General features: G+C 39.0%; 1 protein-coding gene across 2 annotated transcripts in view; it reads right to left on the bottom strand.

Moving 5' to 3' along the window:
• Positions 1 to 8,705: 8,705 nt before the first annotated feature.
• The window catches only part of Uchl3 (ubiquitin C-terminal hydrolase L3), a 43,440-nt gene continuing 39,961 nt past the window's right edge, over positions 8,706 to 12,184 (bottom strand). For both annotated transcript variants that reach the window (XM_055609734.1, XM_055609735.1), the window contains 2 exons: positions 9,802 to 9,860; positions 8,706 to 8,916 (listed from right to left, as the gene is read on the bottom strand). In XM_055609734.1, coding sequence (XP_055465709.1) covers positions 8,833 to 8,916; positions 9,802 to 9,860 — 143 coding nt within the window. In that variant the 3' untranslated portion in view covers positions 8,706 to 8,832. The remainder of the gene's footprint in view (positions 8,917 to 9,801; positions 9,861 to 12,184) is intronic.

Below are 12,184 nucleotides of genomic sequence, written 5' to 3'. Positions count from 1 at the left end.
CAGTGTATCAAAGCAGATGCTGAGACCCATAACCAAACCTTCGGCAGAGTGTAGGGAATCATATGAAGAAAGGAGGAATTAGTATATCCTAGAGGGGACAGGGAGTCTCACAAGGTCCAAATATATCTGAGCATAGGGGTCTTCTATGAGACTGTTTATCCAACCAACGACCATGCATGGATATAACCTACCACCCCTGCTCAGACATAGCCCATGGTAGCTCAGTATCCAAGTGGGTTCCCTAGTAAGGGAGACAGGAACTGTTTCTGACATGAATTCATGAGCTTCCCCTTTCCCCTGAAGGAGGAGCAGCCTTGCTAGTCCACAGATAAGGACATTGCAACCATCCTGAAGATACCTGATAACCGAGGGCCAGACGGAAGGAGAGGAGGACACCCCCTCTCAGTGGACTCAGAAGGGGCAGGGAGGAGATGAGGGAGGGAGGGGAGGACTGGGAGGGAAAGAGGGAGTGGGCTACAGCTGGGATGCAAGTGAATGTATAAAATTATTTAAAAATAAAAAAATTAATATAAACAAACAAACAAAAAAAGCCCAATAGAGTACACAACAGTGCGTGCAAAGTACTGTTCTCAGATTTCCTCTTATGGAGATACGGGCAATCTATAGCGACACAGACCTTGGTCAGTGGCTTCCAGATTTCCTGGGCTCACGGTGTCATTCTCAGTAGAAGAATTCCACCTGTAAAAAGCAGGACTATCACATATTATAATTGTCTCAAAGCACTCATACTAAAAATTAAAAAAGGTTTACCCCACACCCATGGATTAACTAACTCGACCTTGTCAGGCAAGTATAACACCATCTGGAAATCCACCCAAATTTAAATATCCATAAAAGAAACATCAATATGCAACTTGATGACCTGGGCTGGATGGGAAAGTGCGCTCCCCTTTTTTTGAAGAAAAGGGGAGGGGGAGAGGAGGAGGGATGGGGCTACAACAAGGATGTAATGTGAATGAATGAATGGATAAATGAATGAATAAATAAATAAATAAATAAATAAAGCATCAATAACTTAAAACATTAAAATAATGTCTCAGGATGATTTCAATCCTATAAACTTGCTACATATATTAACATTCTTGGCCTACAAAAGTAAAGGTTTCGGATAAGAATGTTTCCAAATGAACAGTGTGCTTAGGTATAGGATTATTACAGGAAAGATCAAAATTCCAATCATCCTTGCTAAATTGCATGTCTGCTAACTTCAGCTGTTTGAGATTTTTTTTTTTTTTTAAGTTAAATCACTTCTAAGAAACAGAAGACGTGTGCTGGGCTCCTTTATGCACAGGAATGAAAGGTGATCTGTTCATTCCATCTCCTTATTAAATTCTCTTTTAGAAGGTAAATCTGATGATTCAGAAGATAAACTTTGAAACTGCTTTCAATGCAGCCTATTGTTGTATGTGTGAGGGGAATAACGAGAAATGCCAAATAAAAACCAGCCTTTATGTACTTCATTTATAATTCTCTTACACAATCTGCATGAAAGTGCTTTTGCTTAAGGTATTGAGTGGTATCTACACTACTTGGTGCCAAAAATGAGACAAGGTCTCTCACTGAAAATCTGAGCCTTGGTCTGATGAGATAGCTCAGTGTGTAAAAGGCCTTTCTAGCAAGCCTAAAGTCCCCCGGGCCCACATATTGGAAGGAGACAACAGCTTTCCACAAGTTGTCTTCTGACCTTCAGTACATGAGCGCCTCCTCACCCAACACATAAAGGCGACTGGGGTGAGGAAAGAAAAGGAAAATGAGGTTGAGTTCTGCTAATGATCTGGTGATTTTAGATCATTGTTGAAGATGCTAGAAGCTCTTTTCATAGTCACATTTTGTGCCATAACTTCAATATCTGCCATCAGCACTGAGAGGACCGAAATCCTGTTTATAAATGTCAGAAGATTTAGAATGAAGCAGTTCCCACAATGCAGCCACATAGGGGGTGCTGTGGTTTGGATATAGTTTTGGTGCCTCGGCCTGCCCCCGAGGCTCCACTGTGAGGTGTAAAGTGAAATCTAAATATACTGCCCAGATGTGTAGCCTTTACGAGGTGACTGAAATTAAAATCCTTAGGGTGGCGTCCCCATGACTGGATCCTGGTATTTTTACAAGCAAGAGAGACACAAGAAGAGACACTAAACACAATAGCTCAGTGGTGCTTGCCATATGTAATGGCATTCTTGGTTGGCTACATCTGGAATGAACTGCAATCCAGAAATGGAGGGTACACCTCTGAGAGATTATTTCTTGCTTGGGTAAAATCCATTACAAACAAAACAAGAGAATAACAAAGTTGATCTTACAACATTTTTTATGTGCTTCAATCCTTCATATCCAAGATATAAACAGCTTCAAAAATTTACTTTCACTTCTTAGGCAAATGCATATCACATGGGACTTGCTTTTGACCACCTGGAATTCTATTTTAAATAATTTACACTCACACCTACTGGAGGACTTTTGTCATTACTGTCACCTGACTAGAAGCCACTTAAGCAACGAAGGGCTCATTTTGGCTTACAGTTGAGAGGGATATAGCTCATTATGATTGGGAATGAAGAGCCACAAGTGTGTGAGGTAGCAGGTCAAATCATATCCCTAGTCAGTAGGATATGACTACTGATAAGATAAGACAAGATGTCAATCTGGGTTGTCAAACCTCATGGCCCAACCCCATTGACACCTCCCAGCAAGCCTCCAACTCTTAAAGGCTACACAACCTTCCAAGACAATACCATCAACTGAGGACCAGGTGTCCCAGTATCTAATACCATGAAGGACATTTCACATTCAAACTACGTGTATTTTGTATATCTGAAAATCTTTAACTTTTTCTGTAATTTTAGTTCATATAATAACAGTTTCCAGCATAGGTTGTATGCAGTGAGGGGGTTCCCAAACACATTGTCCATTAGACGAGGAACCTCAGATAACAGCCTGCCTTCAATGTCTTGGTGAGCTAGGGTATGTAGTTGTAGGCTGTGGAAATTTCATGCTGAGGACCTTTACCTAACACGCAGATATAAGTAACAGGTTCAGAATTGGCAAAAGACACAGATTTAGAGTAACTTTTACAAGAAAAGCAAGTCAGAATATGTAAGAAATGAAGTCAAAATAGCTATGGCCCACTGGCATTGCCCCAGTGCCTTAACAATGTGGGTTTGTTCGTTTGTTTGTTTGTTTGTTTTAGATTTTTGAGAGAGGGATCCTCTGTGTAGCCCTGGCTGTCCTGGAACTTGCTTTGTAGACCAGGCTGGCCTCAAACTCACAAAGATCACCAGCCTCTGCCTCCACAAGTGCCCGGCTCAGTGTTCAGTTTTTTATATTGCAGTATTTACGTATTTTAAGGAGGTCAAATTTTATATCAAAAAGGAAGGAAATAATGATCCACTTTCTGCTATTTGAATACACCATACATATTCCATACTTGGATTCTGATAGTAATTTAATGAAAATATAATACAACCTTACCAGAGATTTTTTTAAAGATTTATTCATTTTTTTATGAATATGAGTGCTCTATCTGCATGCCAGAAGATGGCATCATATCCCAGTATAGATGATTGTGAGCCACCATGTGGTTGCTGGGAATTTAACTCAGGGCCTCTGGAAGAGCAGATAGAGCTCTTAACCTCCCAGCCATCTCTCCTTCCTCAGAGAATCTTTTTTTTTTTTAACATCCAGAATGACTGCAGTTTCTCTTCCCTCCCTTCCTTCTAGTCCCCCTTCCTAACCTCCCCTCCCCTTTGTTCCCATGCACTCCTCCTTTGTTTCTCTTCAGACATGACAGGCCTCCCACGGTTATCAACCAAACATGGCATATCAAGTTGCAGTAAGACTGGGGACCTCTTCTGTTAAAGCTGGACAAGGCAACCCAGTAGGAGGAAAAGGGTCCCAAAAGCAGGCAACAGAGTCAGACAGGCCCTACTCTCACCGTTAAGAGTCCCACAAGAAGACCTTGTTACACAACCATAACAAACGTGCAAAGGTCTTAGGTCAGACATATACAGGCTCCCTGGTTGGCGGTTCAGTCTCTGTGAACCCCCATGAGCCCAGGTTAGTTGATTCTGGGGGTTTTCTTCTGGTGTCCTTCACCCTCTGGCTCCTACAATCCTTCCTCCCCTTCTTCTGCAGGTCCCACTAATGTTTGTTATCTTACCAGAGAATCTTAAAAAGATAAAACATCAAAATCTGAGTGTATAAAAATCCCTCTAAACAAGCTCTCAAAACATCTTACAGTGATTACACAGTTTTCAGGTGCTTTCTTTAGCATCAGTCAAGGATTTACTTAATAGAGAATTTAAACCTAAGTTATTGGCCTTCTTCCAGGTGTGAATATCTGTGAAAGTGAGAGCATATAAGCATCCTCATCTGTGGACTGGTTCTGACTCCTTTCAATCCCACCTGACATCAACTCCAGAACACCCACATCCAAAATTGACACAGTATGTTTGTATCATCTCTATACACTCCCCTGCACACTTGAAGCAATCTCCAGATCAGGAATAGGTATTAGGTAGGAATACTAATACAATGCAAATATGCCAGTATAGCTGTTATATTGGCTAAGGGCAATGATAAAGGTTTGTGTAACTGTGTTAATGTTTCCAAATGCTTCCATTTACAGTTGGTTGGGTCTGAGGATACCTTTGAAACTTACATATAGAGGACTGGTTGTACACGGTATGTATTAGCATACGTATGTATGGGAACACATGACTGTACATATACGCAGACACATCTATGCAAGATCTATCTGGAATATATTTCTACAAGTAAGGGTTCTATAAGTCCTGGAAATATGTTTCTCCTTAATTTTTTACAAACATTGGTAGAGGAATGGTCAGGTTGCAGATGGTTTATATTGGAAGCTATGGAAGCAGATAAGCATTAGCAGATAAAAGTATCTTTAAAATTTATTATTGTCACAAATAGTGAATTGTATATTAAACACGGCCACTGATAAGACTTACCTAATAACACTGTATACAAATCTGAAATGAAATAAAAATTTACTTAAATATTATGTTATAATATTACAATTTTTGAAAGACATCATTAAAGTTTGATTTGTCATGAAATATGTGGAACTTCTGTTTTAGTCACAAACATGGAAAGATTAACAGATTAACTATGGTGTTCACTAAACCACCTCTGTGTGTTTCAAATATTTTTTTCTTGTAGTATTGGGAGTTCAAAGCAAACAATTACAGATGATAAAAGATGTTTAATCACCCATCCTGTTCCCTCTCTTCTACACTTCTAGTGTCTATCCTGTTTGCCATTCTGGATGAGATTTAAGCATCCTCCCTAAGGTCCTCCTTGTTGTTTAGCTTCTTTACATCTGCAGATTTCAGTATGGCTATCCTATATTATACAGCTAATATCCGCTTATAAGCATGCCTTTCTGCTTCTGGGTTACCACACTCAGTATGATCTTTTTTAGTTCCATCCATTTGCATGCACATTTCATGATTTCCTTGTTTTTAATTGCTGAGTAGTATTCCATTGTATAAATGTGCCACAATTTCTGTACCCATTCCTCTGTTGAGGGACATCTAGGCTGTTTCCAGATTCTGGCTATTATAAATAAAGCTGGTATGAACATAGTTGAGCAAATGTCCTTATTGAATGGTGGGACATCTTTTGGGTATATGCCCAGGAGTGGTATAGCTGGATCTTGAGGTAGTGCTTTTCCCAATTTTCTGAGAAGGTGCCAGACTGATTTCCAAAGTGGTTGTACAAGTTTGCATTCCCAGCAGCAATGGAGGAGATTCCCCTTTCTCCATACTCTTTCCAACATGTGTTGTCACTTGAATTTTTGATCTTAGCCATTCTGATCGGTGTAAGATGGAATCTGAAGAGTTGTTTTGATTTGCATTTCCGTGATGACTAAGGATGTTGAGCATTTCTGTTTTTCCACCATTCGATATTCCTCTGTTGAGAATTCTCTGCTAGCTCTGAGTAATTTGGTTTGTTGATGTTGAATTTCTTGAGTTCTACATATATTCTGGATATTAGCCCTCTATTGGATGTAAGATTGTGGTCTTGCCAGGCAGTCCTGATGAGACTTGATAAGCTATGGCCAGATGGCAGAGGAGGAGAACTCCCCTTTTCAGCAGACTAGGGAAGGGTTAGGTAAAAAAGGGAAGGAAGGTGGGACTGGGAGTAGTTGAGGGAGGGGCTTTAATTGGGATATACAATGAAGAAATCTTAAAAGAAATTAAAACTTTGGGACTTGACAGACATATGCTCGTTGTTTTATATTTTTACTGTTGATATTAAAATATGATTACATAAAAAAGATGGTTAGTCAACTCCCACAGCCCTTTACGCACGCACATTTAGTACCTACATCAGTGCCAACTTTCCAGAGCTATCACTGTGATTCACGACACTGTCACAAATGAGCCACAGGTTGCTCAGTCTTAGTCTCTTCAGATCTCTACAGTAAATGATTAATCTTCCTACAAATACCACAAATTTCTATATTTACAAATACTACAAATACAAATTTCAAGAAAGTGACTAAGCACAGTACTGAAGAGCACAGAGCAGAAGATGTGGCAAGTACTTAGAAAAAAGCAGCGAGAATAAAATGTCAAGTTGGCTCCTAAGAACTTGTTGAATATTATAGGTTACTGTTTAGATTGAGCTCCTCCTGCAGTAAGCCCCATGCCAAAATGATTCATTTATGCTAAATGTCACATAAACAGACACTTTTAAAAAGGCAAATCGATCCTCAAACAGATGAGTTTGCACTGAAAGCTGAAAATTCCAGTTTACCATGAGTGAACATGGTTAGCAGATAACCTGTTTTGGCCCTTATACATTAAAGTAAATAAATAAAAATAACATGTAAACCAATTAGTTTTTCCCCTAGTGTTCTTCATGGTAAACATGGAGGAAGAATAGTTCTGGATTCTGTCCCATTACTTTAGAAGTAAGAAATTACACGTAGCGGGAGAAATGTGGCCACAGCGGACTCCATCACAGGTACACACAAATGTTACTAGAACAGAGCACTTGGCTCTTATTACAGGCTGGCAAAGGCACCATGAATGAAGGCAGTCACAGTATAGAATGTATTTCAGATTATTTTATCCCAACTGTTAGTAGCTTATCTAGGCCCTCTTGACAATGATAGAAAACTGGGACCTTAAGTATCCTCCAAAGTAGCTTCCTGATTACCTCTTGTTTTTTTCCTAATCCACTTCTTCCCCAAATATTCCTATGAACCACTTGGAGACCTGGTTTAAAATGCAGGTTGTGGGGCTGAGTCTGAAGTGCATCATTTATCAGTTTCTAGGAACCGATACAACTAGACATTAATAATAAAGATCATATTCATTCTGCAAGCCACCACGACGATGCGCTTGCTAAGACACTTTTGCAGCGTAACTGCCTCAGGAACAAATAGTAATTCAGTAAATCATCTTTAAATTACAGCATATCACTGGTCCAGAATTTCACATAGAACAAGCTTGCCTTTCTATTATACTCAGTCCAAGCCAAATCTGCTTTTGTTGTGTCTGAGATGAAATGCACATACTGTGAAATACACATTTTAAAAGTGAAATCCAACGAGTTTTCATAAATGTACCCAAGTAACCTCTCCCCCACAACTATCTAAAACATTTTATTTCAGTAACCCTGAGCCTTAATCCAACCCTATAAATGCTCTTCCACCTTTTCAGAGCCTTATAATTGTCTTTCAAAACTTCCTTCCTCAGAGCACACCTCCCCCCCACACCCACATGCCTCCCTTAACTGCCACTGTGGACTTACAAGTACGTTCTGAAGCTCCTCTGTCTCAAATAGCCATCCATAGGTGTCAGAATGATCTCTCAAAGTTATAGATCCTCCTCACTCCTCTGCTTAACCTGTGCCTCTCCATGACTTAACATCACACAGGCAATAAATCCCAATGGCCTTCCTTCTCTGACTCCACTTCCTGCCACTTTCCTTATGTCCTATGTGCAGTCATATGACCTTCTTACAGGACCTAGCATAAGAGATGCTGCATTGATTATTTTCTGTTCCTGCTAATCTACACTTTTCTGTCACTCAGGACTCAGCTTTGATCAACTTCTCAATGAAGCCTTCCTTGTCTAAGTTACTCAGTTACTCTCCAAGCTCTATCACTGCTCTGTGTGTTCTTTATGTGTTTGCTTCATATCTCTGATCACAAAAACATGAACCCCAGGCTGGAGAGATGGCTCAGTGGTTAAAAGCACTGGCTGCTCCTTCAGAGGTCCTGAGTTCAATTCCCAGCAACCACATGGTGGCTCACAACCATCTATAATGAGATCTGGCGCCCTCTTCTGGTATATATGAAGTAAAAAACAAAAAACAAAAAACAAAAACAAAAAACATGAACCCCATGACCCTGGCATTTGTCAACAGGATTCACAGCTGCTAATACTCCTGTGTCTAGACTAGTTACCATCTTGTTGCAAGTAAATGTTCAACAACCATTTTCTAGCTAAATTAGGGAACATAAAACGTAATGCACATTCACCGTGGGGATGAAAAGTATGCCTGCTGTCCTAATACATGATCTTCTTGAAACATCAAAGGAGTCAGAAGGCCTTTGTAAGTCCTACCACTAGATGATTCCACTTCAGGAAAAAGAAAGAGAACTGAGTTTTAAGCTGTAGCAAAAACAACACAGAACACAGGTAAAGTCAAAGTTTATTCACATAAAGTTTAATCAGTCACGTTAATGAAAATATTAAAAATTGAGTTAGTTATGGCATCAGAAATTTAACTTTTGTGGCAAATAATACAGTATTTGGTATTTCTGTCGAAATGCTATGCTGCTGACAGAGCGATTGCATTAAATCTTAACTCATCAGGGTCACGTTCCATGAACTTCTTGCAAACTTCTATGGCATCCTATGGGAAGGAAAGTATAACTTTTCAGTTTATAAATTCTGTACTTTTCTAATTCACATTAATTTTATACTGAAGACTTCTTTTTCTGATACGAAACGAAAACTAAAATGTCAAAGGATAAACAGGTGGCAAACTAATTTGCTTATTAGCATGAAATATAGTAGACACTGCCATCACATTCCCCTAACTGCTTCCAGGACTGGGGATCAAATTCAGGGTCTTGGCAAGCATACTCAAGCCCTGCCCCTCCCCCCTTTTCAGAGTCTCACTAAGTTGCCCTGGCCAATCTTAAACTCACTCTTGTAGCCAGAAAAGTAATTTCAATTCCTCTTTTCTAATTGTTCCAAGTAGTCATGATTATTAATCTGCTATGAAACACAGTTGATGAATACTCTTCCCGAAGGTGGTTTTCAAGACCTTTTAACCCACAAGGTGCAGTGACAGCCTCTGGGGGAAGAACTCTGAAAGTTCAAGGCCAGCCTGGTCCACACAGACAGCTCCAGGTCAGCCACTGCTACATAGCAGACGAGCTCAAAAGTAAACTAAATTTAAAAAATGTTTTAACATGAAAATCACATAATTCCTTGATAGTAAGCCACACAATTTATTCCCACTAAAAGATCTCTAAAACTAGGATCACGTCACCACTGATGGTATATTGGAGTCAATGAAATACGACCCATAATGAGCAAATCTTTTGCCTTTTAAATTTAGCCTTCTTCACACAGAGCTCTGGAGGAAAGCCTCTTCCTTGCATAGTTTTAACACTAATTCAACATTTTGTTTGGGGATTTTCTAAAAAGATCAAGTGCCAAGAAGTATCCACAGAGTGTTTAAAGATGACAAGGTCGGTAAAGGTTAAAATGGGCCAGTTATTTTTGTTACCTCTAACAACGTCTCATCACTAGTTTTCCCATGGTTAATTGGAAATGGTTTCCGTCCATCTGTGAAAAGTAGACAAATAGGTAAATCCTTTCTTGTTCTTACAAGAGAATGTATCTTACCTTCCATTTCTTCTCTTATAGTGAATCAAGGGAAGTTACATAGTTTAAGAAATATAACAAGAATTTTTAAATATGTAATTTTCAACTATGGCTTTAGTTTCCCCTGAATATATACAATTAGTAATTTATACCATTTACATTTAAAATAATTATGCATTTGGATTAATACCAATCCCAAGCAGAGGCCTCAGTTTTTGGGCTTCTTCATTTAAATAAGCACTTTATACAGTGACACTTTCTTTCCTTAATGTATCAGTGCTCCTCTTCTTGGTCACTGCTTGATGGGTCTCTGGTATTCACAGGATACATTTTGTCTAGGGTAAGTCTACTTCAAGTACGTCTACTTCTGCTTTATGTACAGGTCCCTATAAAAGAGAATGCCAAATTGGCTCATAATAAATCTTTTTCTTTCTTTCTTTTTCTTTTTTCTTTTTTTTTGTTTGTTTTAGTTTTGTTTTTTGGTACAGCGTTTCTCTGTATAGCCCTGGCCATCCTGGAACTCATTCTGTAGACCAGGTTGGCCATGAACTCAAGAGATTCAACTGCCTCTGCCTCCCAAGTGCTGAGATTAAAGGCATGCAACACTACCAACCTGCAATCATTTTTACTCTTGGAGATACTTTTTTCATTTTTAAAGCTAAATCAGAAGATCTTATACAAAAATGACACAATTTTTTTCAGTGAAAATCCATACTGTTGTGGCTTAACTGTGCACTATAACGAAGTACAATTCAAATGACATAGAACTCTAAAATATTCATACAAATATTTATTCATAATCATCTTCAAAAAGCTAGTGTTATGAAAAATTCTACAATGATAAAAGACAAGGCTAATGAAGGTGAGCTGATCCGTATCCAAATCTATCACCTCTTACATAGCGAGAGCTTGTTTAAAAAACAAACAGAAAAGAAATACAATAATAAAATACCCTTTTATGAGAGATGCTCAATCCTCTGTGGCCTCTCTGCCCTACTGCTGTAAGAACAAATAATATTCATTATGGTCTCCCCCCCCACAGTTATGTTGTTCTGTTTTAATTTTTATGTAAAGGCAAAACAATGTAAGTTTCTCCTTCTTAACTAAGTAATAAAATTAATGCATGTTATTTCCCTGGATCATACGATTTATATTCTGACATCTTATTAGACTCTGTAAAGCAATAAACTCTCCCAAATAATTTCCTTCATGTGGAGTAGTTTAAAATAATGTAGAATTTCAATCAACCTTATTAAGAGTAAATATTAGACACTGGTCTTGAGATGTCAAAGAAATAGCAAAATGAAATTATATACACTCCACTCTAACAGCAGTCTAGAGTGAAGACAGCCCAGGGGCTAGAGAGTCAGTCTTCCGTTGGACTTTGTTACTGATGTTGTGAGGTGCTAGGGCCTGGACCAAACACACACACAGGCTAGAAAACACTTCTCCCGCCGAGCTCTACCCTATTCTCTTTATATTTAACTTGAGGTGGAGACTTGCTACACTGATCAGACTGGCCCTGGGTTCACTGTGGAGCCCAGGTGAAAACTTGAAGACTTCATCCTCCTACCTCGGCCTCCATAGCAGCTAGGATCACCTGCACCTCACAGGGTTGGCTGTTTTTATGAATCTGTTAAGAATGGTAACCACCAGCTAGACATAATGAGACACGCCTTTAATCCCAACACTTGGAAGGTAGAGACAGTCTCATCTCTGTGGGTTTGAGGAAGCCAGGGCTATATAGTTAGGCCCTATTTAAAGGGGGAGGGGTAAAAATAATATATTTATATAGTCTCAAAGGATCTCCTGAAATAATACCTATTTATTGCTTATTAACAAACATAGAATAATTATTAACTAGCATTATAGTAGAAAATCCAGACAAATACTAATTAAACCAAGTGACAAAAGTTAACATCACCAAAAATGATAGGAATCAGCAAGCAGCCTTCTGACACAATACACTAGGAAAGCATGTAGCACCAATGCTGTAATGTTCTTGCCCCAAATGCATAAACCATCATGAAATAGCAGAGAACTCAGATGGAAGAAAACCTCAAAAAAGTAATGGTCCTATCCTCTTAGAAATAAATGTCAAGGACACGATGACAGTAAAGGGTTGAAGAACTTATGGATTCAGGGAGACACAGAGAGAACAGGACCAACTAAATCCAGCACCTGATCCTGGATTGACTTCAGACCCTCTAAATGACATCACTGTTATAACAGGCATAATCTGAACCAGATCCTTTGGTAATATTTCATCACTGCTGCTTCCATAT

The sequence above is a fragment of the Psammomys obesus genome, unplaced genomic scaffold (assembly GCF_907164565.1).
Source record: "Psammomys obesus unplaced genomic scaffold, mPsaObe1.curated_primary_1811, whole genome shotgun sequence".
Taxonomy (NCBI): domain Eukaryota; kingdom Metazoa; phylum Chordata; class Mammalia; order Rodentia; family Muridae; genus Psammomys; species Psammomys obesus.
Note: the sequence above shows the minus strand (reverse complement) of the source record. Positions and strands in the feature narration are given on the sequence as shown.